This window comes from Drosophila subobscura, chromosome O (assembly GCF_008121235.1).
Source record: "Drosophila subobscura isolate 14011-0131.10 chromosome O, UCBerk_Dsub_1.0, whole genome shotgun sequence".
NCBI classification, from domain to species: domain Eukaryota; kingdom Metazoa; phylum Arthropoda; class Insecta; order Diptera; family Drosophilidae; genus Drosophila; species Drosophila subobscura.
The window spans coordinates 7,119,331-7,145,235 of NC_048533.1; the positions used below are offsets into that span (position 1 = coordinate 7,119,331).

Below are 25,905 nucleotides of genomic sequence, written 5' to 3' on the forward strand. Positions count from 1 at the left end.
CCAATTCCAAGTAGCATTAGGAAACTTTCACAAAAACTGTGTCAAACCACAACCAGAAATAACTCTTTAACCTAAAGGTGTCCTGGGGGATATCCTATTTCTATCTTTTAGAAAACTTTCACACGCAAATGCACATGTAATGAAATTAGTAGAAAGTTCAAAGAATTTTATAAAAGTGTATGTACATATATTCGGAATTCATCTTAAATCATTTGCTGCAATTTCACTGCATTTTCCCTGCGGACATGCTCCACTTTGCACTTGCACCGAATGCCATGTGAAACTTTCACCTTTGGCCCGTGACTGGGAGATGGTGGATGCTGGATCCAACGTGGGGAGTCAGTGCCACATTTGCCAGCCTCTCTTGCAGTCAGTTTGGAGTAATTAAGTTAATTTGTCTTGAGTGCCGGGGCCAGAGATTCCAACTTTTGCCACATATTCTCGGTTCTCTGTCGCGGTGGCGGCGGCAGTCGGAACGCTGATTACGCTGCACATTAATTTAACCATTTCATTTTGTCATTTTATTACTTATGGAAGGAAGAGCCTCCTCCTACTCCTCCTCCTTCTCCCATCCCTCCTCATCAATTGTAAGTTTAATAAACTCTTTTCCTTAAATTATATTTACGAGGGGCGCCACGAAACGTCAAAAAAAAAGACAGGAACAGAATGGGGCACAGTGATTTCGCAGAATGGTGTGGGGGTAGGCAGCATATTTTGTGAATGTGCAACACAGATACGCCGCGGCAAAGTCACTGATAGCTGTCTTTCCCTCTCTCTCTCTCTCTGTATGTATGTGTGTAGGGGGCATCATTAAGCGCTCCATTTTGATACTTAAAACTTTGCAATGCTCCTCCTGCCACAGGCTGTTCCTTCTGCTGCTGCTGCTGCTGCTGGTGGTGATGCTTGTGGCAGCCACACCAGTGGCAGCGACAGAGGCGACGTAATTTTTAATAGTTTCGCAATTAAATCGTAAAATTTAACAACTTTGCGCACTTCTTAACGAAATTGCGCAACCAACGAACGAAACTCTGACACTGATGCATTTCCGGTTAGCCAGGAGCCGGAAGCGGGATACTGGGGGTACGCTGAGGCGCGCTGAAGTGGCAAACTGCATTGCGCTTAATGAGAAAATTTCACAGCCAAAAAAAAAGTTTATTTCCAGTTGTTTGCTTATTTGTTGGTGGTTTTCTTTTTTTTTGCCTTTTCAACTTTCGCTTTCCCCTTCGACTGTGCACTGCCGGCCTCTGGCTTTTCACATCTTCATTTTGGTGCCGAGTTTTCTTTATTTTTTTATAAATGTAGAAGATTAATTATGACCTCAAAAAGGGGGGTGAGCGAGTGAGAGTGGAGAAAACTGAAATTTTCTAGCTATGAATCATTCGAAGACTCGAAGCGAATTGGCAACTAATCTCATCCTCATGGGGGTCGTGCATATAAATCCAGCAACCGCAGACACACATTTTGCCACATTGCCAGGCGGCAGGCACCTCAAATTAAATTAAGCCATAATTTATTTCTCAGAAAAAGAGCAGGAATGGAGGAAAGAAAAGCTCAAAATTCAAATGCCCAACAAAAATATGGCTCTAAAATCTGCTGCACAGCCACACACACATGCACACACACACTCTCCAGTTGGCAAAGAGGAAAGAAATGCAGAAAAGTTGAGAGAATTTATTGGAATTCCATCAATTGTGGTGCCGCTCTCTGTGCTCCCATTTCGAGTGGTTAGGCATCCCACTGTGACCCGCACAAAAACTCAACTCCAACTGCCAGGCATTGCTTTGAGTGGACACGGAGACAGGAGGCAGAGGCAGGAGACAGGAGACAGAAGCCAGAGCCAGAGCCAGAACTAGCGTGGTCCCTGGCAGGGATGGCAGGAGTTTGACCCGCAGGAGGGACTTTGGCACGGAACGGCTCATCATAAATACAAAGCAGGACAGCGCTTTGTCAGGCAACGTTCGACACTTTTATTGGCTCCCACACTCTGCTGGGTGCCTGCCGTACCTCCTCTCGACCTTCTGCATCCTTCTGGCCGTCATCGATATGCCAGCAGCATCCTGCAGTTCCATCTGCCTGGCTGTGCTTCAAACTACTGCTGCATCTCCTGACCCAACTCCTGCAGCGGCTCCTGCATCACTCCTGCAGCATTCTATTGCTCCAACATCTGCTCCTTCTGCTACCTTCTATCGTGCCCTAGGCGCCTCCTGCCTGCAGGCTGCGCCTCGGTTTGGGGTTCCTTTGTGCCAGGCAAATGAAATTGAAAATTTTTATGATGCCCATCCCGCAGCGCCCCGGAACTTGCTCAAGTTTCTAGAATGTTGAAAATTTAAGCAGCTATATAAAGTTGGTTAATCCAGCAGCTGATTAAGATGAGATTGGGAGGAGTCAGTGGCAGTGCCACAGCCAGAGGTGAAGCCTTGGGCAAAGGTTAATGGCATAGTCAAAGCCAAAGTCTGTGTAATTTTTATGACTTGACTACCAATGGGCTACACGTGCTCGCTCCGTGATGTTTATGGCATGCTGCTCGGCCTCTATTCATCTGCAACAGGAAGGAGTAAAAAGAAAAACTGCAGCTTAAATATTTTGTAGAGCAGAACTCTTGAACTAAACGAGTTAGCAGAGGGTCGGTTGGGGTCGATTGGGGTGGGGCCTGTAGGGCTCCGAAAGTAGCTGGCAAGTAACAAGCTTAGCCGCAAAAGTTTTAAATAAACTTTTGTTGCTTTTTTCCTACATATACATACACACATACATATATAGTCGTACTCGTATTTGTGCGGAATGCGTTCGCGCAAGCGGCATAACTATAACTTCCGATTCCGGGTGGAGGCTTGGGGGGTGCCGCTGAAGTTGTTGCCTTGTAATACAGTTAAATATAAATTCAAAAAATATACGAGTACGAGTGCGAGAGAGCAACTTTCCTTGCCACCATGTTTCCTTGTTGGTGTTTGCTTTCTTTTTCCCATTTTTCCTCCTTTTTCCTCTGCGTTTTGTTTTCTATTTTTTGTTGCCACGTTTTTGTTACTTATGCAATTTGCATGAGCGGCAAACACCCACGGAACAACTAACAAGTCTGCCCGACAGCAGTAGCAGTAGCAGCCGCAGCCAACAGCCACAGCAACAATGATGGCAGCCAGCAAACTTCCTGCCTGATGAATAAGTGTCTGCCTCGCCATGTTTGTTCCTTTCCCCACCTCTTTTTGCCTTTCTCCTCTATGTGTGTGTGTGTGTCTGTATGGGTGTTTAGCTTGGTTAAATGTGTGCAACAAACAACAATAATAAAAACAACTTCCTAATTGAGAAAATAAAAATCAACAACAATAATAACTGCCTCGATTGGGGCACAATGGGCAGCACAAGTGGAGTCGAGTCCTAAATCGTTTCGAAATTGGATCAATTTAAAGGCAAGTGAATAACTGAAGAAAACCTGATGGAAATTTAAAGAAGAATTCCTTGAGGATATTTACCTCAAGCAGAACCTACCTTTTTCTCAGCTCATTTCACCCATTGTACTGAGAAGAGGAGAGCAGCAACAGCAGCCGCAGTCTGGCATAAATTTAACGCAGCACAAGACGGACTTCCGGTCGGACCAACCGCCATGTTTTTATGCATGCAGCCTGCGCACTGTGCCTGTGAGTGTCTCTCTCTGTGCAAAAATACAGTTTAACAGAAAGAAGTGCAGCAAAAAGAAAAACAAGAGAGAAAGCAAACAGAACAGAGCAGGCAGCAGGCAGCAGACAGTAGCCAGGCCCAAATGAAGTTATACAAACGCTGATAGCCAAAACGAGAGGCAGCCGCGAGCAACAGCCCCAGCAACAGCAACAGCAACAACCAACAGCAACAGCAACGGCAGCAGCAGCAAAACAAATGGCGAGTCATATTAATTTCTGCTATCTCCGTGACGCTTTACATGCGTACTCCTCGTACTCGACGCAACTCTGGCAATAAATTTGATTTGTTTAGCAATTTGTTGCATATCGCATTGCGCATACGCCCCGTGCATCCATCTCCTTGCAGTCACGTCGTCGCGCTGGCTCTTGGCTCTGGGCTCTCGGCTATGGGTCTGCATTGGCTTTAACAATGAATAACGTCTGTTTGTTGGTTATTTTTCCCTTTTATGTTGCAGCTTCATGCCGGCATTTTATGCACTCCCATTGACAATAATTTATATTGAAATGTGTCGCAACAGGACTCGAGCACCCTAGTGAATGTCTGGCTCCATGCGTGGGTGCATTAGTTTCGAGTGGTTGGCGCATTTAACATGTTCTGCACGGCCATCATTCATTCGATGAAGTAAATTACCTTTTTCTCAGAGAAATCCAACATCCAGGAGTACAGTACTCCAGCCAAAAAAACGCTCGTTTGTGGGGAGTTCTGCCCATTTATTTCGCGTTCTGGCAAACAATTATGACCGAGCACTTCCTCCCCAGTGAAAATGCAATTCTAATTTGTCTGCGTGGAGCCATAACTTTCAGTGCCGCAGTTTGCCAATTGGCGACACTTGCAACAAAGTATCCTTCGCTTCTCCCTTATTTTTGGGGGAAGAAAAACGCAATCGATGAAGTTACTGGTTCTGGTGTCCTGGTTTCGTGCCGGGTGCCTGGCTGAATCTTTGTGAACACTTGAATAATTAATAACAATTTAGCATGCACTTAATTTTAATTATTTCTCAATTAGGTCAGCGCCATTACAATTTAAGTACGCGAGGCGTAATTAAACAATTTTCAGGCCAATGGCAGCCAGCCCTTTCACCAAGTTTTCCACCCACGTGGCGTCCGGGAGGTGAATTTTCCGGGTCCAGCGCGTTTTCGTTTCGCGTGGAAGTTTGTTCGGCGCTGTCATTAGGGATGGTTTTGTGTGTAAATTTGATTTCATGACATTTTGTCAGTGCCGCATTTATGATGCACATAAATTTTACGACCAATTTCAAGTTATAAATAGTTGACGAGGGGAAATCAAACCCCAATGAAGTGACGATGGAGTTGGCAAACACAGTCAAATTATCCGTTGACGCTCTGAAGTTTTGAGTGCATCAAGTGAGAATATCTTTTCTAACTAAATCTAAAATATAAAATCACAAAAAGGAGCGAGTATTCCCTGCGGTGGCGAGAGGTCTGCAATTCCATTAATTTTTCCTGTGTGTGGAAAGTGTTTGAAATGAAAGGTTGAAATGGGCGCCAGAGATGGAAGCAATTTGAATGTCATTAGGCGGAGCAGCACCCCAAGACAATCCAAAAATCCACGCATGGAGACCAGGAAGCAGGAAACCGGATGCCGAATGCCAAATGCCGAATCCGAAACCGATGACAACACCGAAAAAAACCAACGCAAGAGGCAGAAAAAATAAAGAAAGGTATAAATAAAACTTCATATCTGATTGAATAATAATGTGTGCTTAAGGATTTAATGCGCTGCCGGCAGCTGCTCGAGGCCCCACGACTCTCTGGGAAGCTCCCAATGGGGAAAAAAACAACGACGACAACAAAATGTTAAATTACAATACCATGAACGGGAGAGAAAGGCGGCAGCAGCAACAGCAGCAGCGACAGACACACGGCCAGTGGGGAATTTTGTTTGCCTCGATGCTGATTGCCAAAAAAAGAACGAATAAAAATAATACAACAAGAAAAAGGAAGAGAACAGAAAGCATACAGCAAAAGCAGGCCAGATCCTGGTTAGCAGGGGCAAAAAATTGAATTTCCTTATCGCACGTTTTCAAATTAACCCAACAGCACAGCCCATACCCCAGTATGCATATGTGGGTTCCCTGGGTTCCTGGTCCTGGTCCTGGCCCCACGGGGATTGGGTGTCAAGCTTATTTGAATTCCAAATACAATTTCGTGTTGGTACCCTTTTTGCGAAACTATCATCATTAGCAGCACATTTAGGCAGACAGCACCAGCCGCAAACTTATCCTTCTGGCAAAGGTCTTTATCCAGTACTTACTGTATGCAGGACGACGATTATAGCTAAGAATAAAAGCAACTACTTCGATTTGCTTCCCATGAAAAGTCACTTCATCGTTTATGCTACAGGAATTTTGTACATGAATTTGGAAAATAAAAATGCACCACCAATCACAATCGCAGCTTTGCTTCAAGCAATCAATTCAATGAGATGCCAAACTGCAGCAACAACCACAAAGCCAAATGACACTGAATGGAAAACACCATTGCTAATAGGAAAAGACGAAATTAATATTAATTTTTGAAGTAAAAGAGCGCTTTAAGACGTACTTGCTTCTGGGAACATTTTGTTCGAATTCTCCCAGTACATTGGGAGAGGGCTGGTAGCGTGCCACAACGTAATTGACACCAGATTTGGTTTCCTTACCAATGCCCAGTTTGGTGGAGGCCTTCCAAACAAGGGCCGTGAAGTGCCCGGTTTCCATGGAGAAACCTGGCTTATTGTAATCGTATAGGGATATTTCATCGTACCACATCTTTACACAGCTAGTCGCGTCATCGCTGGTGTAGCATAAGTTCTCACCAAACCCCTTTTCTTTCGAGTGCTCCAATGAACCCTTTTCGGCCAATATCTGTGTATGACAACCAGTTAGATAGTCCGTGTCTTATTTATTTTCCTGTTGCATCCATACCTTGGCATAGGACTCGCAACCGGCGCTTAGTTCCTGGTCCAATGTAAGCGCTGGGCAACCGTGCTTTGCCCTATACTCGTTATGCATTTTGAGTGAATCCTCAGCAAAACCAGCATGAACCTGGACAAACTGCAACTAAAGTTGATCGATCATCAATTGAGTTTGTAACTTGTATTGTTTATTGTATTGCACTTACCCCAGAAAATGCTAAGACCATCAGAATAGATATAGAATGGACCTGCATTATTACACGTTTTTTTGGGGAATTGAAAATTTAAATTGGGAAAAATTGAACTAAAGATTTATGGTAGGACAGACAGAATTCTCAGGGCTATATTAATTAGGCAGATGTGTACATTAGTCTCTCTGTTTTTCTCTCTGTTTTGCATCAGGAATAGACTCTTTATTTCCAGCAGTTTCCCCTTGTTGTTAACAGCTTTATGAAGGCTTAATGCATTCTAGCATTAAGGACACGGGCCATACAGATGACTTCAATATAGGGCCATGGGCAGCCGCGACCAGGACAAAGGATAATGTGATGAGTGGGGATCGTCAGCGACAGCGGGCACGCCTCCGCCATCCCACATGAGATATTAAATTGTTTGAATGTTGGGGGTAACATCGGGCTAGATATCGGCCCACTTGTTTCCCGGATACTCCCCGTGTGTGGCCCAGTCGCCGCAACGCATGTGGCTGATGCTTTGGGCCATCATTGCTGACAACAATATCAGCGTGGCAGCGGCGACACGAACAACAACTGCAAAGTAAGTACTTTGTGCTCCGCTTCGGCTTTGGCTTTGGCTTTTTTGGTTGTAAAATGTCAATTTGGGCCCTTGACAAAGATTTATTGTGTGGCGGAGGCGTCAGTGTTTGATAGGCGCGCGCTTAAATATCTCCCTCCTCCCCCCTCCTCATTCCATGTATGAACATATTCCCACTATCAGTTCCAGGGGAAACCAGCACCATCATCAGCAGCAGCAACACAGAGGCCTGCCTCTGTCACTGCCAGGGCAATTCATTTTTTAATTTTGTGTGTTTTATTTAGTTTTTGGTCGGTCCACAATCCAATTTAGGTACTACAAAGGCAAGCTCAACTGTGCGCGGAATGAAAGCAACAGAGTCACCAAAAAGTGTCAACGCTGGGTGTCAGGGAGTGTGGCATTCAAATGGCAATGGCATATCTCCAGCCACACAATGGTGAACACCAACAAAGCGCACAAAAAATTCAACATTTTTGACAAAAATGAACACTAAAAGACGTCAAGGGGATGAAGAATATAAAATGCATTCAAATGGGTATACTAAATGTAGTTTATAACACCGAATACAGTCTCCTGATGTGACAGACCTAATTTCTTCTGATTTAAGCAGAGCCAACACTGTCTCAGGACGATGGCTGCTGTGCAGCTGTGCCGATCCCCAATCCGTCTGCCTGCTATCCAGATCCAATCGTTGCTCCCTGATGGCAGCCCTGACCGACATTCGATGGATTGACCAACGCAGCTTGTTATTTTTCGTGTGCAACAGCGCGTTTCATTTGCTGCTGGAGGTTATCTGTGCCCTGCCCCCATCCTTTGCCAAATTCCCCATGCCATACCATCAACCATCCTAACCAGAGGGCGAAAACAGAAGAAGATGGGGAAACTTTTTCCCCTGGCAGTTCACCTGTTTTTTTTTCCTCTATTTGTCCAAAAAGTTTCGCTCTGTTTTTGCCAGATTCCCGTATTCGTTCATCCGGACGGAAGGACGGACAGGCGACGTATGTTTTTCACCTGCCCAATGCTTCCACTCGCTCCGCTCCGCACAGTGTTCAGGTTGAGGTTCGTGTTCGTATTTGTTTGCGTATTATTGCCCCTCACTGTCGCTGGCAAATCGGGTTTGTTTGCCCTCCACCTCCACCATCTCTCTCCTCCCTGGTGGTAGGTGTGCAGGTGTGCGTGAATTTCCCGCTGACAATTGTGATTTTCGCTTGGTTCAGCATCGGGCAAAAGGTTTTTAATTAGATTTTACTTCATTTTCCGCTGTCATTCAATGGCAATGCGCGTTGTCTGCTTCTACTCGCTGCTTTTGCCTTTCCCTTTGCCTTTCTATTCAACTAAGCGAGTTGTTCCGTTCAATCATTCAATATCCCGGTTGATTTCTTTGGTACTCTTTTCCGTTGCCCCCGGTTTCAGGTATTCAATGGACCGCCTTTTTCTGATAAATTTGGGGTATTAAACATTAAAAAAGCATTACCAAATCAGCTCTTTGGGTTAAATAAAATAACATATTTGTACATATATTATTTATTGGAGCAAATGTATTCAATACATTAAAACAAAGAAAAAAGTGTTATGCATCGATATTTAAAATTTTTTCGAAACCCTAGGACTTTGTCGTCAATTGTTTTCAGGTTGAAAAGTCAAAAATTCAGTAATCAGAATTGAGAAGGGGATAAAAACTATCATAAAGCTGAAAAAAATGGAACAAGAAAAGGCAGTAAAAGTGGGAACAACAAAGGTAGAGAAGAATCTATGGCTTGCCACATTGTTTGAGCAAAAACGTGGCTTCCGAAAATTGGTGTCGAACAAATCAGTACTCGTTGTTGGTGAAAATGGCACCGGCAAGACTTCCCTCATTGCCCAGCTGCAGGGAAAGAAGCCCCCAAAATATGGTGCCGGCTTGGAGTTTGGCTACATTGATGTTGAGGACGAGAGCAATGGTGACAAGACGCAGTTGGTAGTTTGGATATTGGATGGTGACGCGGGGCAAACAAATCTGTTGCCCATTGCACTTAATGAAAATAATTTGGGAGAAGTACTCGTCATGCTTACAGTTTCGATGATGGAACCCTGGGCCTGGCCTGAGCAGCTCAATTATTGGATAAACGTACTGGAACGCCACATCGAAAGCCTGCCGCTGGCTGCCGAGCAGAAGAAAGCGGCACGCAAGCGCCTTGTAACAAAGTGGCAGAGTTACTGCTACACAGGATCGTCTTTGCAGCCAACAAACGGGTGTCAAAACAAGGAAATCGATGTGGATGAACTGTTGCCACTGACTAAGGATGCACTTACCACAAATATTGGTGTCGACCTTGCAGTTGTGGTCACAAAGACGGACTGCATGGGGGCCGCCTTTCAGATGGAGCACGAGTATGGTGATCAGCATTTCGATTTTATGCAGCAATGGATCCGCAAATTTTGTCTCCGTCACGGCGCTGCACTCTTCTACACGAGCATCAGAAAAGCCACAACCTGTGAGAACCTGCAGAAGTATCTCTTTCATCGTCTTTATGGTCTGCCGTTCCAAACTCCCCCGATGGTCGCTGAACAGGATGCAGTACTCGTTCCGGCTGGCTGGGATACCCTGAAGAAAATTGATATTTTGACTGAAAACATCCCTGGAATCGACCCCGATTGTGACTACACGTACGTCATCAAGGCACCATTCACTGGGAGTTCGATTTTCAGTCGAGATTTGGAATTTGTGGAAACCGTGGATGAGCAGGCCTTTCTGGCCCGCCAATTGGAGATACTCAGGAAGCTCGATCTAGCCGATGTAGAGGGAGGCGGCGACTCCATAAGCCGCACACACCCAACCAGCACTGGACAGTGCTCACCCACGAATCCTGATCCCGATGGTCCTTTGGCCAAGTTCTTCGCTGAACTTATGCAGAAGAAGCCGCCAATTAGCAGCAGCACTGGTGATGGTCCGGAGTCGGAGTCTGGCCGCAACGACACCGAGAAGTTGGGCGCAGAATTGGATCGCTTGTCGAGCAGCATCAAGAAGAAGGAAGTCCAAAAGAAACCAGAGTAAACGCAACAAAACATGAACCGACACGATCGAACTCAAAACAACAACAAAACATTGGCAGATTAAAATAAACCACAAATTGGGCAGCAAATCATTTGCGTTGCAAAAGTGCTGGAGGGAGTTTAGTAGAGGGAGAGACGATTCCGACGCCGCAGAGAGATTTTGCGATAAGAATGCCAGACTGAAGCTTGAAGAGGCAGTGGGAGCGCGGCTGGCGCAGGTAAAGAAGAGAACGAGAGTGCAAGAGAGAAACATGTATCAGCAGCAGAAGCATGGGCGCAGCATGCGCGTGCAAAAAGGGGGAGGGAATAAGGAGTTAAAGCATTTAGACCCCCCTTCACAATATTCAGGGTATCTCCCCCACTATGGCTTCCTGCACTTTCGCACACACACACAATTCTACCACATCATGAGTGAATTTGCACTCATTGACTTTAAGCTCTCTCCTCAGCTCGCCTTTCTATGCTTCTCCGCTTTTGCTGTTGTTCTTCGTTCATTTAAGTAATTTAAAATTCGCATTAAGTTTGTTTGTCGCTGGCATTAAGTTTTATTATGAAGATGAATTGTGGCGGGTTCCGTCTGTGCATCTGTGGCCCCACCTACATGAGGTCGAGGTCCCATGTGTGTTTTCACAATGTGAATGTTTGTGTTAGCTGAGGGTTAAGTGCCTGCTGCTGCCTAAGCTCTTTTGCAAATGTCAGCGTTAGGAAACCGCAGTGGGTGCACGCCACACGCGGATAATAATCCATAAGAGGTGCAATGCACTTCCCTCCTCTCGTTTGCCACTCTCCCTTCCAGCACAACGAATCAAGTGTCACATAGAAATAGTTGTCAAAAAATACCCTGGCTCTAACTTCATTCAATCATATCTAACAAACGTATTGCCGCTTAGCTTATTTATTAATAATTCTCTTACCATGGAGACCCCGTCCATATCGAGCCCAAATTTCAGTAAAATTGCTCTGCCTGCTAAAGCGCCAACTGTGGCCAAGCCTTTGGCCCAGAAGCAAGGCATTCATCCACTTTTGCCCTGCCGCGCTCCTGGACTAGTTCGATGTGTGCCAGAGGCTCATGTACCGCCTGCCGAAACCCTATGGAAGTTCATTGATCTCCCATTGGTTAAGAAGACAAAGATCTTCCACTGCGTGCCGCCACCAGCGCCAAGTCATCCGAAACGAAAGGGTTCAGAGATTATTCACGAGGAGGAAGAGGAGGAGCAGACAAGCGAACAGTCGTCACCATCCACACTGGATGAGGAAATGCAGTTGGAGGACATCCTGGCCGAGGTGAATCGCATAAAAGGCCGTGTGGGTGAGGTCAATCGCCAGCTGGGGACCCGCGTACCCGAGTGCCCCGACATCGATCCGTGCGTGAACATGGACGTAGAGCTGCTGGCATTCAACACAAATCCCGACATCTTGGAGCTGCAGCGCAACAACCACAAGCTGCGGCAGCAGTTGGTGGAGCTACAGATGTGCCGCGTGGCCGCTGACAGAAACATAAAGGACATTCGGCAGAGCATCTGCCAGGAGATGGAGCATGCCGATCGTCTGCAGAAGAGCCTCAACGAGCTGGACTCCTTCAAGCGTACCCTGGAGCGGGAGCAGGCTCTCTGCCGGCAGCGCTTCCGCTTCGTTGAGCAGGAGAAGGTCGACGGCGGCGAGTGCAACACATACTTCGACACTGAGCGCAAGCTGATGGAGTGTTACCTGGACAAGTTGGTCACCAAGCTGGACTACCAGCAGCAGAAGCGGCGGGCCCTCAAGGATATCGACTACATGAAACTGAAAGCCAAAAGGTTCCACGACCACATGTTCTACGCGATTGGCAAGCTGAACGCCTTCATGGGCACCGACGGGCTCATGCATCCGCCGGAGTTGTTGACCTTCCTCTACCGCAACGAGAAGTTGTTCGGCCCCTGTACCTATTAAACGCACAAATCTGTCTTCAAATGGTTCAATTTGTCTTGGCCGAGTTGGGGGTTGGGGGTCCAGTCTGAATCTAGTCCAGTTTGGGTCCAGTCCCTCCCTTAAACATGGCACGGAGATGATTATGTTGTACTGTCTGCTGTAGCCATGGCGACAGCTGCCACAAATGTTTGCATTCCAGCTATGCTTCTGATGGAAACGGTATAGACACTCGCCTAAGAAAGGTTGGCGGAAAATTGTATGAAAGCTTAGAAAACCACTAACTAAATCAACGACAAGTCACAAATAATCAATAACTAAGCTTAAAATCGATACGTATGCGATTTTGCACGTTTGGTTATATTTCTTAGTTATTATTTATATCAACGTATTGTTATCCAGAGCATTCCGAATTCGTTGTGCTACAGATAATTGCGGATTTCTTTTGGTGTTTCGCTCTGTTTTTCGGGGTCCCCACAACAAAATGTATTTAGCATAAAAATTTACGATAATGACCGCACAGAACAACGGCAGCGACACGAGCACCGCACCACGACCATCAGCGGAGGCAGACATCGCATCAAATTTCGCATAGGCAAATAGACGACAGACATCCCCAGCCACACACCAAAGCGATATACAAAGAGGGGCAAATACCAGCAGTCGACGCCTGTTGTGGCCGGGATCTAACGAGAGCTGTGGTTCAGGGCGTGCGGGATGTCGCACAGGTTCTCCATTCAAGTGTCTTTGCCCGTCTAATGCTAAAAGTTAAATTAATATTTTCGCCATTGCCGCAACGCAACACAACGCAACGCAATACGAACAAGAAACTTATTTTGGCGCTGATTCCTCTTAGGATCTCGCAATTCAAAAATTGACGAATATTTTCTGCGGTTTAACCAGCAGTCAAAGTCAACTGTTGTCGGTTTTTCTAGCCAACAGAGAATTTTCGTTTTCATGTTTGGCATATTTCCTCTTACTTTTATATATTTTCAGGGAGATTAGCAAAGTTTTGTGCAGTCATTTATTTAAACTTTTTGCTCGGCAGTGGGGAAGTGGAAAAGTGGGAGACTGAGAGAGAGTGAGAGACAGCGACAGCAAAAGAGATGGCAGATATCTCGTATATAAATTGTGTAAAACGGATTTTGATATCCTGATAATCGCATTTGGAACGCTGCCTGAAGGATAATCGCAAAATAAAAATACATTTTTCCTCTTCAAAATATTTTGCAGCGATGGGCGAGGGATATTGTCACTTATGTTTAAGATCTTTACAATGATAAAAACATAAAGAAGGAATATACCATGTACCTACAGATTTTAGTCCCACAAATTTTCATGAAAAATGTTCTCCAACAAAGTGATGCACTTTTCGTTTGAATAAATACTAAATGCACATGATATTTTGGTTACAAAATGCGATATTCGTTTGCAAAGTGAAATGAATTTATTTGTGGCAGCACGATGCGTCCGACGTACACACATGTGATGTGGCAATGAGAATAAATGCAAAAGAATCCGAAGCACTTCAGGTTGCCATTTACATTTGCATTGGCATTGGCATTTTTTTTTTTTTGCCCTGAATGATGGCATGTGTGTGTCCTGCTACTGCTGCTGGGCTTACTTCCGGCGCAATGTGGCGAATGGTGCGTGTATCTGTAAGTAACATACTGCAGTTGGCTTACGCGACAAGTGCTCTCTTTTTTCCTTCCCTTCCCTTTACTTCCCTGCCTTTTCCCTTCTCTGCCGCTGATGCTCGTGGAAATGCGTCTATAAATTATTCATTTCGTTTGAGATGTTTGATGTGCCTCCAAGTAGCATGATGTCCTCCTCGTACACCACACAGACATTGCCAATCGGTTTGTTGCCTGTGCATCCTCTGGTTTGCTTTTAGCCGCATTTCATTGAATTCATTCATTTTTTAGCTGCTGCCTCGCGTCTGACATCCCTTTCCCTTCTGCCTTTCCCTGTTTTCCCTGGTTATTGTTGGTGTTTGCCACAGCTTTGCATAAATAAGATAAACACAAGGATGTGCCACAGTTGCATGGCTGGCATGGAGGCAGCATGGCTGCAATCCCACGGACTGCAGCTGAAGCCCCAATCCCCAATCCGCAATCCCTCTCCCGCCAGTCCAGACCATCTTCCATCGTCTCGAGTCTCTCGGAGTCGAGGCTGTGATTTATTTTGCACTCAATGTTTGCCAAAGTAAAATTGATTGAAGCGTTTGTTGGCGCTTCAATTGATTTTCACTACAGTCCCTATCGTATATGTTCCCCCGTCCTTCCCTCATTCTTTTTTCTCCATGTTGTGCCATGAATGTTCTCGTGGCCAGCGAAGCATTTGAAGTGCTTGGGTGGTGCTCTGGCTCACAGGCTCTCAACTCTCGTCTTGTTTACAGTGGTTAAATTAACTTTGGTCAATTTGGTTTTTGTCGAGTGGTCGGACACCCGGCTGGACTCCCGCCTCTCCCATCGAACTTCGTTTGATTTTGCCACCACACAATAGTGAGTGGGTGGGGGTGGTGGATAATGGCATAACTCTCGGCGTTTACTCATGTTCATCGTTGCCTCGTGCCTTGCTGTTTAATTGCCGGGCTAAACGATTTGGCCCTTAAAAGGCTGTGCAAAAATCAGCAACAATTCATCAAATGTCGTGCTCTGATTTTATTAACTGACGCTGATGGTGATTGAGGCACATCTGGGGCCATCAACACCTGCAGCCGGCAGTCGATCATCAACCACCGAACTGAAGCGCCACTCAGCCACCCAATCCACCCTCAAATCACACCTCTTCCTTCTCCTACCGCCCCACCGACCGCCCGCCCGCCCTTAACAATCGCCAACCAACTGCAGTCGCATAAATCTTGGCCTGTCAAGTGCACACAGAGGATGGAGAGGCGAAGGCCACACAAAGATGGGGCTAACAAATTGCCAAAAGAAGGAAGAAAGACGTGGCGGTAAGTGTTGCCAAAGGGGTGGGTGACAGAAGAGAGCGGAAATACATACGAGAGGAAGATATATATAATAATAGCAATAATAATTATGCAGGGGATATCGTATAAAAATAAACACGCAACGCAGCCCAACGCAAATGTATGCCATTCATTTTTATGAATGGGCATTTATCATAATTAAAAATTCTGCCAGCACCGGGACGAAGGATTCGTTCCCCGCAAACAGACACTCCTCTCGCGCGCACACACAGAGACACTCAGATGCCACAGTTTCTGACCTAAGACACACGCCGCAGGACTCTCTCTCTCTCTCAGAGAGAACGAGAGTGCGTCACAGCAAAAGCCGACAACGAGGACAACGACAGCGCATTTCTTTTTATGCTTTTCCTTTTTTTTTTGTTTTCCTTTTTGGAGGGGCTTCATTGGCTTCATTTTTGGGGGAACAGCTGTTGCTGTTTTGGGCGCTTGGGACAACTTTGGGACAGAGTTTTGGGGCATTGGAAGAGTCGCGTGGCTCTCTGTTGGTGGCATTGGTGTACGGGTCACAGCGCATGTCCGTCAAGCGTCCCACCCAAAGCGCCGGAGACTCTCTTAGCTGGCTCTCTTTGCTTGGGCTACTGCCAATTGACGTGCTGTTCGGCTTGTGGGGTGCTCGGCTTTTCTTCTTGGGGAACACGAGCTCGGGTTCCTGGCGGGGGCATGCATCGTGGCTGCTGCCATCCATCCATAGCCACTTTGAATGCCGTTGTCGTGGGCTTCAGTTGTGTCCAAGGGCCAAGTGCGGAATCATTTTGTTGCGGCTACTCTACGTACTAGTGCATTCTGCCACGAGCTACGTACTACATCCTGCTACGGACTGCGAGCTGCGACTAAGGACTATCGTGTGTCGGTTGTGAGTTGCCTCGTGGCTTACGCTCAACTTAATCAGTGATTAAGATGTTGCCCAGACCGCTAATCGGATGAGGCATTCGAGCAAGTGTCATCTGAATAAAAGTTCGGTACATATCGCTTTTGCCGCGCCAGCAAGCCCAACAGCCCAACACAGCAAATAACAACAACAAGAAACAAGAAAGAAAGCCACAAGTTCGAGTAAATCCACAGATATTTCCACCCATATCCATATACTCGTGTGCATATTTGTGTGGCTCTCTGTGTGTCCTGTGCGTATCCGTGTGTGTATCTGTGTGTATAATGCGTATGTAATCCAAGCAAATCTGTCACGTGTTTCGGATATCTTTTTGGGAAGCCTGGAGCCGGAGCCAAAGGAATTTATTGAAAAAAAAAGGTGAGGCCAATCCCCGCACGCATATGGCAGATTGTGAAACCATGAACCAGTATTGCCCCCACAATCACGTGGAAAGTTAAAATAGTTAAGCAGCTTATGGAGAAGGCATGGTTGAATAAAAAAGGCCACCACCACCTCTTCATATATGGTTATTGATAATTGAATATAAATTGGTTATTTTCCCAGAGGGGGCACGGGGATCAAATGGGGCTTATAATTGTGCTACTCTTATGATTTATTGGCCGGCGGGAATTCGAATAATATTGGAATGAAATTGAGATCTGAATGGGTTGGGCATATCTTGTTGGTGTTTGGGAATTTGCATTAAATTTACAGCATTTTTATTCCAAACTTAACTAATTTCTGCCAATCCCCAAAGTTCACAAAAGGTGAAATTAAACCTTTTCTCCCCCATTTAAATCCCGACCTAATGGTCACCCCAAAGGGCTTTCCTGCCGTCGCTTTAACCAACATTTAACCTTTATGTTCTGGAAAGTTGCCCAAATTAAATGACAGAATTTGATTAGACCCACACACGCAACGAGACGAAAGTTTTGGGGGTGCCCCAGAGCTGCTCCTGCTCCTTTGGTATAATGAACGAGAGAGGTTGTGCTCAAGTACTCGTATCTTTGTCCCTTGGCTGGCAGAACTTTCACCCCCTGCCCAACCTAATTGTTTATTTAACAGCAATGAAAAAATCATTACGCATTTCGTTTGGCTTTCGTACTTCGTACTTCAAAAGGTGAAATTCTCATGAAAAATTGTATAAATAAGTTGAAAAGTTTTTAATGCATATCAAAATTATGCCCGCGAATCACAAAACCAAAAAAAGAAACACAAAGCATGGAATTCGACTAACAAAATGTTGATTTAAAATGCAAAATGAAATGACAAACAAATGGGGGAATGCCATTGAAGGCAGAAAGAGAGAGACAGACGCAGGACGCAGGTCTGACATTCCATGAGCAATTTGTTCACGTATTATAATTTTTTGTACACCGTTGGTTTGCCCTTGTCCTTGTGCCCTACTCCTACACACACACACACACACACACACACACACACACACACACACACACACACACACACACACACACACTCTTCCTTCCTCTCCCACTCTCTCCCAGTTAATGTCATTTGCATCATTCGCATATATACGCAGACTTTTTACCAACTTTTTTTGTTGTGTGTTGGCCATATTTTATGGTTTGCCGCCTGTCCCTTCCTGTCCGGACCAGTTCGCGCTTCAAGTTCATTGTGCATTAATAATTTAGTTGTCGCTTTTGCAGCATCGAGTCTTGACACTCGCTGGAAAAACTTGTTGGCTGTTTGGCCCTTTTCCTGGCCTTTGATTTGATTTTGTTTTGCTCGGCTTTTGGCCAGCAGCTGCTGGAATGGGGACAACTTGTGGCTATCTTTGAGTACAGTATCATTTAAATAATTTGGTGTACATTGAGGTAGTACTTACTTTTTAATCGAAAGTAGTTAAGCTTTCCCCGTAGATAAGCGCTTTTTACGGCATTGTCTGGTCATAAGATTATGACATTCAACGCTTTTTAGTTGCCACAAAAGAGCCCAACTAAGCTTTACTCTTCCCACAATTTTCTGTTCCTAAAACAAACAGAAATTTCCACAGTTTTCATCCTGAAGCTTAGTGGAGATCCGTCTAGAAGAACAATGACAAAACTGAAATCCATTAACTAACCGAGGTTCTACCAGACACAACCAACACTTCATTTCCACTCCACTTCAGATGGCAAACGAAGAGAGAGAGAGCGAGACAGAGAGAAGAGACAGAAAAATGGCACAAAGTCTGTGCAAAATTTGTGTTGTTATGAAAAATGATATTAAATCGCATTTTTCATTATTATTTTGTCCGTGGAAATCGCGTTGTTCTTCATCTTGTCAGACAGTTGTCTCCGGCCTCCGAGAACTCAACCCAATTTCACAAAAAAATCCAACAACAACTATGAGTACCTCAAGGCTCGTTTGCCGCCGTTGTTCCATTTACCATCTCCATCCTCTGCTGTTGCGTTTTGTCCTTTTCTGCGATTTAGACTGCAGCTGGAAAAACGGTGCAGGCACAAAGAAAAGTCTACAGTAATAGCAAAAGGGAGGGGGGAAGAGCAAGTTGGAAAATTCAGAATAATGAGGAAACTAACGAGCCAAGACTTTCTCATTGTTTACTGGCGCAAAAATTGCGCGATTATTAATTTTCTATGCTATTTTGTAGCTTTTTTTATGTGCCGCCTCCGACATCTCCTTGCCCTTCCCTCCCCTCCCGCCTTTTCATACCCTTAAAACCCTCTTTTGGCTGCTTCATCTTCTTCTGTGTTTCCTGTTACTGGCGCACAGCACACAATTTTCGTATATAATATATATACATATATACAATTTTTTTTTGTAATATTTCGCAATATTCGCCACGTTTTCTTTCACTTTTTTGGCGCGTGCAAGTAATGGCAATGCAGAAGGGGCTTTCGAGAGGAGAGGAGAGTCGAGAGTGAGGGGAGGAGGCCCAAAAGAGTTGAATCGTTGGCGGCAGTCAAGTTTTTCCCATGGAGTTCATCGCGTTTCACCCACATGTTGTGTATACTTCACTTTAACTGACACATTTTCGCGTTGTTTTTCTTCAGCCGCTGCGCTGCCTCTTTTGGTTTTTGTTTTTCTTTGGCTGTTATTTTATTCATCTTTTCTCTACTGTGCACCACGCCTTGAATGCTAATGAAAAGGCTGAGAAATTAAAGTTCTACCCATGGTCTCTCCCCAAGTAAAAACTTACTCAAAGCGAGAGGTTTTGTTCACTTAGAAAGAGCGAAACTTAACCAATTCAAAGGCAATAACAGACAGGCACTGGCGGAGGAGAATTTTCCAGAATTATGGAAATTTTCCAACAAGTTTTGTTAACAACTTTGTTAGTTTTATGTTTTCTTATCTTTGTGACGATATAAAAGACATTTCAAAGTATCTATTCTATCTTTTTAGGTAAGCAAAAGGAAAAGACCGTCGTGTCATGGAAAAACACTTGAAACAGAATACTCCATTGCTGCAGCGTTGGGATGGTTTGTCCTTCAGCACAGACAGGTGACATGTGTGTAAATAAATTTTTAATTTAAAATAAACATTGTGTATTAAATTACTGCGCCCTGGCCGTAGCGGAAGGTGCAGTCCGATGCGAATCGAGAGGCAATATCCGCTCTGAAGGACATTCAGACACACGGGGCATATGCGAAGTGGCATCAAATCCAATTAGTTAATATGAATATTTGATGAAATCACTTCCATTTTCAAATGCTGAAAAAACTCTGATGTCCACACGATGATGATCGTCATCATAACCATTTGATGTGATGGTTTAGTTTTTTATGCGCATTCATGTGGGAGGTTTTTTAAACTTTTTTCTGAACTTTAAACCTTAACGCATTCTCTCCCGTCTGCAAAGTCATCGTGGGGTCGGACTCTGGCCAGTCGTTTTATGTGGAAATTATTTTATAAATTTATACTTTTTTGTGTTGTTCCCTTCCCCTCCCACACCACACAATGACCACAATTTGCAACTTTTTGTGGCACTTTGTCAGTGCGAAACATGTCAAAATGTTTGTGGCACTGAAAATTTATTTAAATATTTTATTTGTCACGCATTTCGAAAGTGTTTCAGAGAGTGGATGAATATGGACGGAATTTTGCTCTGACTTGTGTATTTTTTCAGGAAACCGACTCATTGGCATTGTTAATATAATAATCTTGATGCAACACGACAATATAGTAATCAGAATATTTTGATAAGATGATTTTTAAATGTATGCTTACACGTGATATATTCTTAAGGGTTTCTTTTAAATGACACTGGTGATTGTTTTTCCCCGTGTGTACGTGATATTTTGCTAATATTTGTTCTACCATAAACCCCATTCTAAGGCAAAAACTTTATCTTCAGGCTTTTGCTGAATTGAATTTTTAATTCTTTTCGGGTTTTTTCACCTCTGTTTTGTACTATTTTTATTTCGTTTTTGTTCTGTTTGTAGTCGTCGCTTGTTTAACTTTTTCGGGAATGGCTGCATGGTTTTCGGCTTCTTGTTGCTTGTTTGTTCTTGCCACACACACATGCAGCCATTTGTGGCATACAATTTTAACGAGTTGCGGTTGGAGGAGCACTCCTTCTCTGCCACCTCCGTTCGCTTTGTGCTCTTTTTGCACCCAAAAAATGTCACGCATTGTTTAATATTAATTTCATTTTCAGCGCCGTTCCGCCGAATATACATTTTGTGAGCTGTGTTTCCTTTGCTTTAATTGTTGACAGATTCCACAAACTTAATTTAATTTTTGTGATGTTTTCCGTGTAGATTTTTCACGCTAATAGACCACCAAATGTGCAATAAAACTGTTAGGATAATAATGGAATTTGTTAATCTTTGATTCAAATTCGATTTTTTCCAGTGACATAATGAAAATTCAAAAACAATGTTTATTATTAGATTAGCCATAAACTCTATTCACAATGTTGTACAGGAAACAGTGATTTTTCACCTCAATGGAGCAAAACTCATTAAATTATTTTTCATGCAAAAAAGTTGCAACATATTCAACTGTCTAGCAAACCTGCAAATTAGTTAAGCTCATTAAATGGGAATTTTAATTAAATATATAGACCTTCAAACAGAAAAAACACTCTAAAAAATGTGCAGAATTAAAACTATGTCATAAAAAAGTGAAACAATATACAAATTCCCACCGAAAAAAATGAGACAAAGTTAGGGGGAGAAAACCGAACCGATTGAAAAGCCACCGCTACCGCAAAAAGGCAAAAAACTAAGTATGGCAACAACAAATAACCGGCACACATGGAGGGGCAGATGGGCGGAGAGCGATATGTGGAGCACAAAGAATAATGCCCATGTATCCTGCCCCAAAAAAGGAATACCATTTATTAGGCGCCGCCGAGTAGCCCAGCAGGCAGACAATAAATCACCATTAAGCAAATTATGTACTCAACTCGTCGAAAATTTTAAATGTCTCTCTGGCTGTCCATTGTAGCTGTACGATACAGCCACATAGAAGAAGAAAATAAGATGTGTTGTGGAAAAAAAGCAATGATTCAAATATAGGGGCGTAAATGCGTGTATAGCAGAACAGTGGAAAGACCAACTCGAACAGTTGATGAATGGCAGACTGTAACTCGAGAGGAGTCGTCCCACTCGCAGGGTTTAACAGGAAGTGGAGTACACACCTCTCTAAGTTATATCTCACACCTCGATGAGTTCATTAGCTTCTATGGGCTGTCACATTTCCGTTCCACTGTGCAACAGGATGCAACGTCAGCCATTATCATTATTACAACGACGTTTATCAGCAGTGTCCTCGTCCTCCCATCCCCCTACAGCAGCAGTCTCATCATTGACACGTTTGTGTGCCCCATCCCCATCCCCATCACCGTCTCCATCTCCATTCCCAGACCATCCACCATTTGAGCCTAAAAGTCTACCCAGACAAGGTGTAAACATTTATGAGGCTCTGCCTCTTCTCTCCCGCAGCTTGTTCTTGCTGTTGTTACACACATTTTTATTTTCATTTTCATTTTTCTGCCAACGTTGCAGGCGACACAAATTTATTTCGAAGCATTTACACACGCAGGTTGTGCTGCTGCTGCCGATGCCGATGCCAATGCTACATGCCACGTTTAGTGCCCGCAAATTTTCAGCATCTCCCACGAAGGAGGAGTGTCGTGTCGTCTCCGTTTCCCAGTCGAATTCCTCAGCGACCACAAATATTCATGTAGTTATTTTTCTTTGCCTTCACTCTCGTTCCCTCCATTGTTTTTGTGTAGCAATACCCTTTAGTTTTGAGTGGGAAGAGAGGGTGTATTGAGTTCGTGTCAAAAGTGGGAAGAATCAAGAATGGATCAAGCAAATTCTAGGGTTTCCAAAACAGTTAAAATGGATTACTTCTTGTTGAAAAACGCATGAAATACTTTTATAATATTCCAGACTTGTGTAGAGCTTTCATTTGATAAAATGGTTAATACGATTTCCTAACAGTGAAAAGTCCCAAGATATTTCTCCCATGGAAGTATTTATTTTTGTCGTTTTCCCACTTTCCATCTACCAATCGGGTGTTTTCTTGTTGGCATTCTTCCATGGCTTACATTTTCTTTCTACGTTTTTTTTGTTACTTGCAAACGTGCTATGTTTTATTTTTACAACTTCCTTTCGGGGATCCACCCAGAAGCAACAAAAAACTGTAAGATGAAACAGAAGATGGTGAAAAAGTGCCAAAAAACAACAACATTGATAGAGAGCGAGGGGTAAATGGGGAGCCTGTGTGTCTCTCTGCTTTGACTGTTAAAGTGTTCCAATTTTTCATGTCCACATCTGCATAAAAAACACAGACACACACTCCAGCATACACGCACATCTAAACATGTGTATAGCTGTGTGTCAATGTCTGTCTATGTATTCTTCTTTTAAATATCTTGCATGTTTTTTCTTCGTTTGTTTCGTTGTCTTTCGTTTGCTGCTTTTCCCATGCTCCTTGGGTTTTCTGAGTCTTCTGCTTTTCCCCCATGCTCCTTGGGTTTTCCCTCCCATTTTGTTGCTGCTTGAACTGTTTGAGTGCGTCGTCTTCCGCTTTTCCTTCTGGCTGGCGTAAATTACAACGCATAATTTTCACATTACGTCAGCGCATTTCGATGTGTGTGTGCCACAGTATCTGTGTACTCTCACCCTCTCACTCTCTCCCCCTCGCCGTTTTTTGCCAGCTTGAGAATGAGCACTTTTTTCTTGCTGCTGCTGCTGCCTTCTGACTTTGGTTAATGTTGCGATATGGAAATCAATATTCCTAATGGCTGTCATGCGATATGAGCTGCTCCCCTTCTCGCTTAGCCACAAACAGAAGAAAAAACCTACTGCAGTGCCAGTGGCAGTGGCAGTGGCACAAAGGCGGAAGCACTCACATGCCATATTCCATATTCCATATGCCACATACAACATTCATAAATATGTCAGCCTGGTTAATATTTAATCGAGACTGAAACGTTTTTCAAATTAATTAAATCGATATTCAAAGGAAAAACGTCTGCTTTAAAAGGGGCAAAAATGGAAGTAGCACACGGCACTGAAATGGATTTGAAAATCCCTTTACGGATCAAGTGATTCCACTACCTCAATTTGCAGACATACTCGAATTTTGTCAAAAAAGAAAAGCACCGCTGAGTGGCTTAAAGTCCTGCACTGCACAGCCAGAAGGCACATCGGAGTGGGTCAGGGACTTTTTGTGGACCAGCATTTGGCATAGAGCTCAAAAAGCCGAAAGGTAAAGTGCAGCCAACAAAACTGTGTAAATGGAGAAAGCAAAACTGAAGAAAAACAGCTAAAAACTCGCGGTAATTTGAACCTTTTTCCATTCGAGTGACTTCTCCTGGGCCCTGGCAAATCAAATATCAAAGTGAAAACTTTCTCTCTTTTTCTGTGTATTTAGTGTGGGGGAAAGGGAAGCCTTATGGGTAATGGCATTCAACGCACGAGTAATCCTCTGTGGCAACAGGTTGCCAGGTCTTTTATTTTGACAACTGAATAGAGGACGGACGGACTGGGTGAGACCCTCAGCCGGATTAAAGGCTGACCTGCTGTTGATTCGAAAATCAAACTTGCATGAAACAATGGCCCAACACAAAAAGAGAGAGCAAAACAGGAAGAACGAGCATTTGAGAGTCGTTAAAATAAAAGGATTTGCACAATTTAAACATTGCCGATTGAAGTAAGCTACTTTTCCTGCAGTCATCTTCCACTGTTGATTTGGGAATTGACTTTTAGTTAAGGTTGCCAGGATCCCATTCCCCGATGCCCCGATTCCCATTCCCAAACAGGATGTAATCTTTCAACTTAACTGAGATTTCCACTTCACTTTGGGCTTCGCTTTCCCTCGCTGTCTGCTTTGCTTTGTTTGGTTTTCTTTCATTATTTTTTTTCGTTTTTCCGCCCTCACCTTTGCAATTACGAAACAAAATCGAAGCGAAACGAAATGAAATGTTTCCCAGCCAACGCGTCTCAAGAGTTTTACCCTGGACCTGGGCGTGCTGCTGCCCGTCTGAAATTTATCGCTTGTGGATTTATTTTTCAAGAGATATCCTGACCGCTTAGTATTTCTTTTACACTATCCATTTGTTGGAGTATTCGTGTGTATTTCGATATTTGAGAGTGTTCTATGCCACATCTCAAGGGCTCATTAGTTCCAGGATTGCTTTGTTTTGATCAACTAATAACTAAAATAATGCCATTTTCCTGGAAGCTTCTGCAGTAATAATATTTTTAACTTGTCTGTGCGTTTGGTCGTGCGGAGAGTTAACCTTCCACTTAACCAAATTCATTTCCATTCATATGGTTGAAATAAATATAAACCAAGTCAAGCACCGACCTGCAATGAAATTAAATACGTTACCAAAATAAAATGGCAAATAAAAGCGTGAAAAATTGAGCCTCCCACCCCCTGAACACACACACACACACACACCACCACAACACACCAAATAAAAGCCCTAAATGGGGCTTCAACACCGCCGCAGAAGTTTCAGAGGGGGCAGGAAGCCACGAGGCAAGAAGGGCGTCAGGGGTAGGGGACTCTCATTTATTTGCATTTTGAAAACCCAACCAGTCGACGAGCCAGCCATGAAACCAACATGAAAACCAAGAAAATGAAATCGGCACTCACTACGGCAGAAAAAAATTCATAAAATAAAATAAAGGATTTCCTAATTGCCAATTTGCATGCAGCCGCCTCTAATTTTTGCCCATTCGCTGGATAAATAAACTTCATTTCGCGCTGGGGTTTTCCTCCTCTTTTTTCTTGTTGGGCGGGGGATGTGTGTGTTGTGTGTGTTATGCCCTTACGAGAGGGTATGATCCATATGGAAAGGGAGTTTGTTATGGTTGGTTCCTGTCAAGATAATGTGGGATCCATTGAAGATGGAAAGAAGTTAGTTGTACATGGGAAATATCATTCATTATTTATTATTGTAAATATAATATAAACAGGAGCTCTCAGTATATTTTAGGAACTTGCTTTCAGAGTTTCTGGTTTGTTCGTGGGATAATTTGCACAATTGTTAGCTCTTTTCATATTCATACATATATTTATCTTTGTCTCTTGTTATGACATTATATTATCCTGCTGCATATTGAACCATTTGCTTGCCAATCTCTTTCCATCTGGAGGAGAGTATCAACACATTTGGAGCCCTAAACAAAGCTGCCCATATTTCTCTCGCTTGTTGGTTTATGATTTTGTTTATTTAGTGAGTTGGCTTTGCTTTAGTGGCATGCTACACCACATCCAGCTCCTCTTTTGCCCCACCACCACCACCGCCCCGCAAATCTTATTT

General features: G+C 43.9%; 3 protein-coding genes across 3 annotated transcripts; 2 read left to right on the forward strand and 1 right to left on the reverse strand.

Annotated features, from left to right (window-relative positions):
* Window positions 1–5,991: 5,991 nt before the first annotated feature.
* Window positions 5,992–7,798, reverse strand: LOC117898419 (Golgi-associated plant pathogenesis-related protein 1-like). The gene is made up of 4 exons (XM_034807797.1): window positions 6,792–7,798; window positions 6,596–6,730; window positions 6,234–6,535; window positions 5,992–6,172 (listed from the first exon to the last, which is right to left on the reverse strand). The coding sequence occupies exons 1-4, from the start codon at window positions 6,837–6,839 to the stop codon at window positions 6,094–6,096; spliced, it is 564 nt and encodes a 187-aa protein (XP_034663688.1). The 5' UTR covers window positions 6,840–7,798; the 3' UTR covers window positions 5,992–6,093.
* Window positions 7,799–8,895: 1,097 nt separating this feature from the next.
* LOC117896657 (cytoplasmic dynein 1 light intermediate chain 2-like) lies at window positions 8,896–10,481 on the forward strand. Its single transcript, XM_034805104.1, has one exon. The coding sequence runs from the start codon at window positions 9,056–9,058 to the stop codon at window positions 10,388–10,390; it is 1,335 nt and encodes a 444-aa protein (XP_034660995.1). The 5' UTR covers window positions 8,896–9,055; the 3' UTR covers window positions 10,391–10,481.
* A 793-nt stretch (window positions 10,482–11,274) lies between these two features.
* LOC117896606 lies at window positions 11,275–12,339 on the forward strand. The gene has a single exon (XM_034805039.1). It carries the CDS (start codon window positions 11,305–11,307, stop codon window positions 12,316–12,318), a length of 1,014 nt encoding a protein of 337 aa, XP_034660930.1. The 5' UTR covers window positions 11,275–11,304; the 3' UTR covers window positions 12,319–12,339.
* Window positions 12,340–25,905: the final 13,566 nt, after the last annotated feature.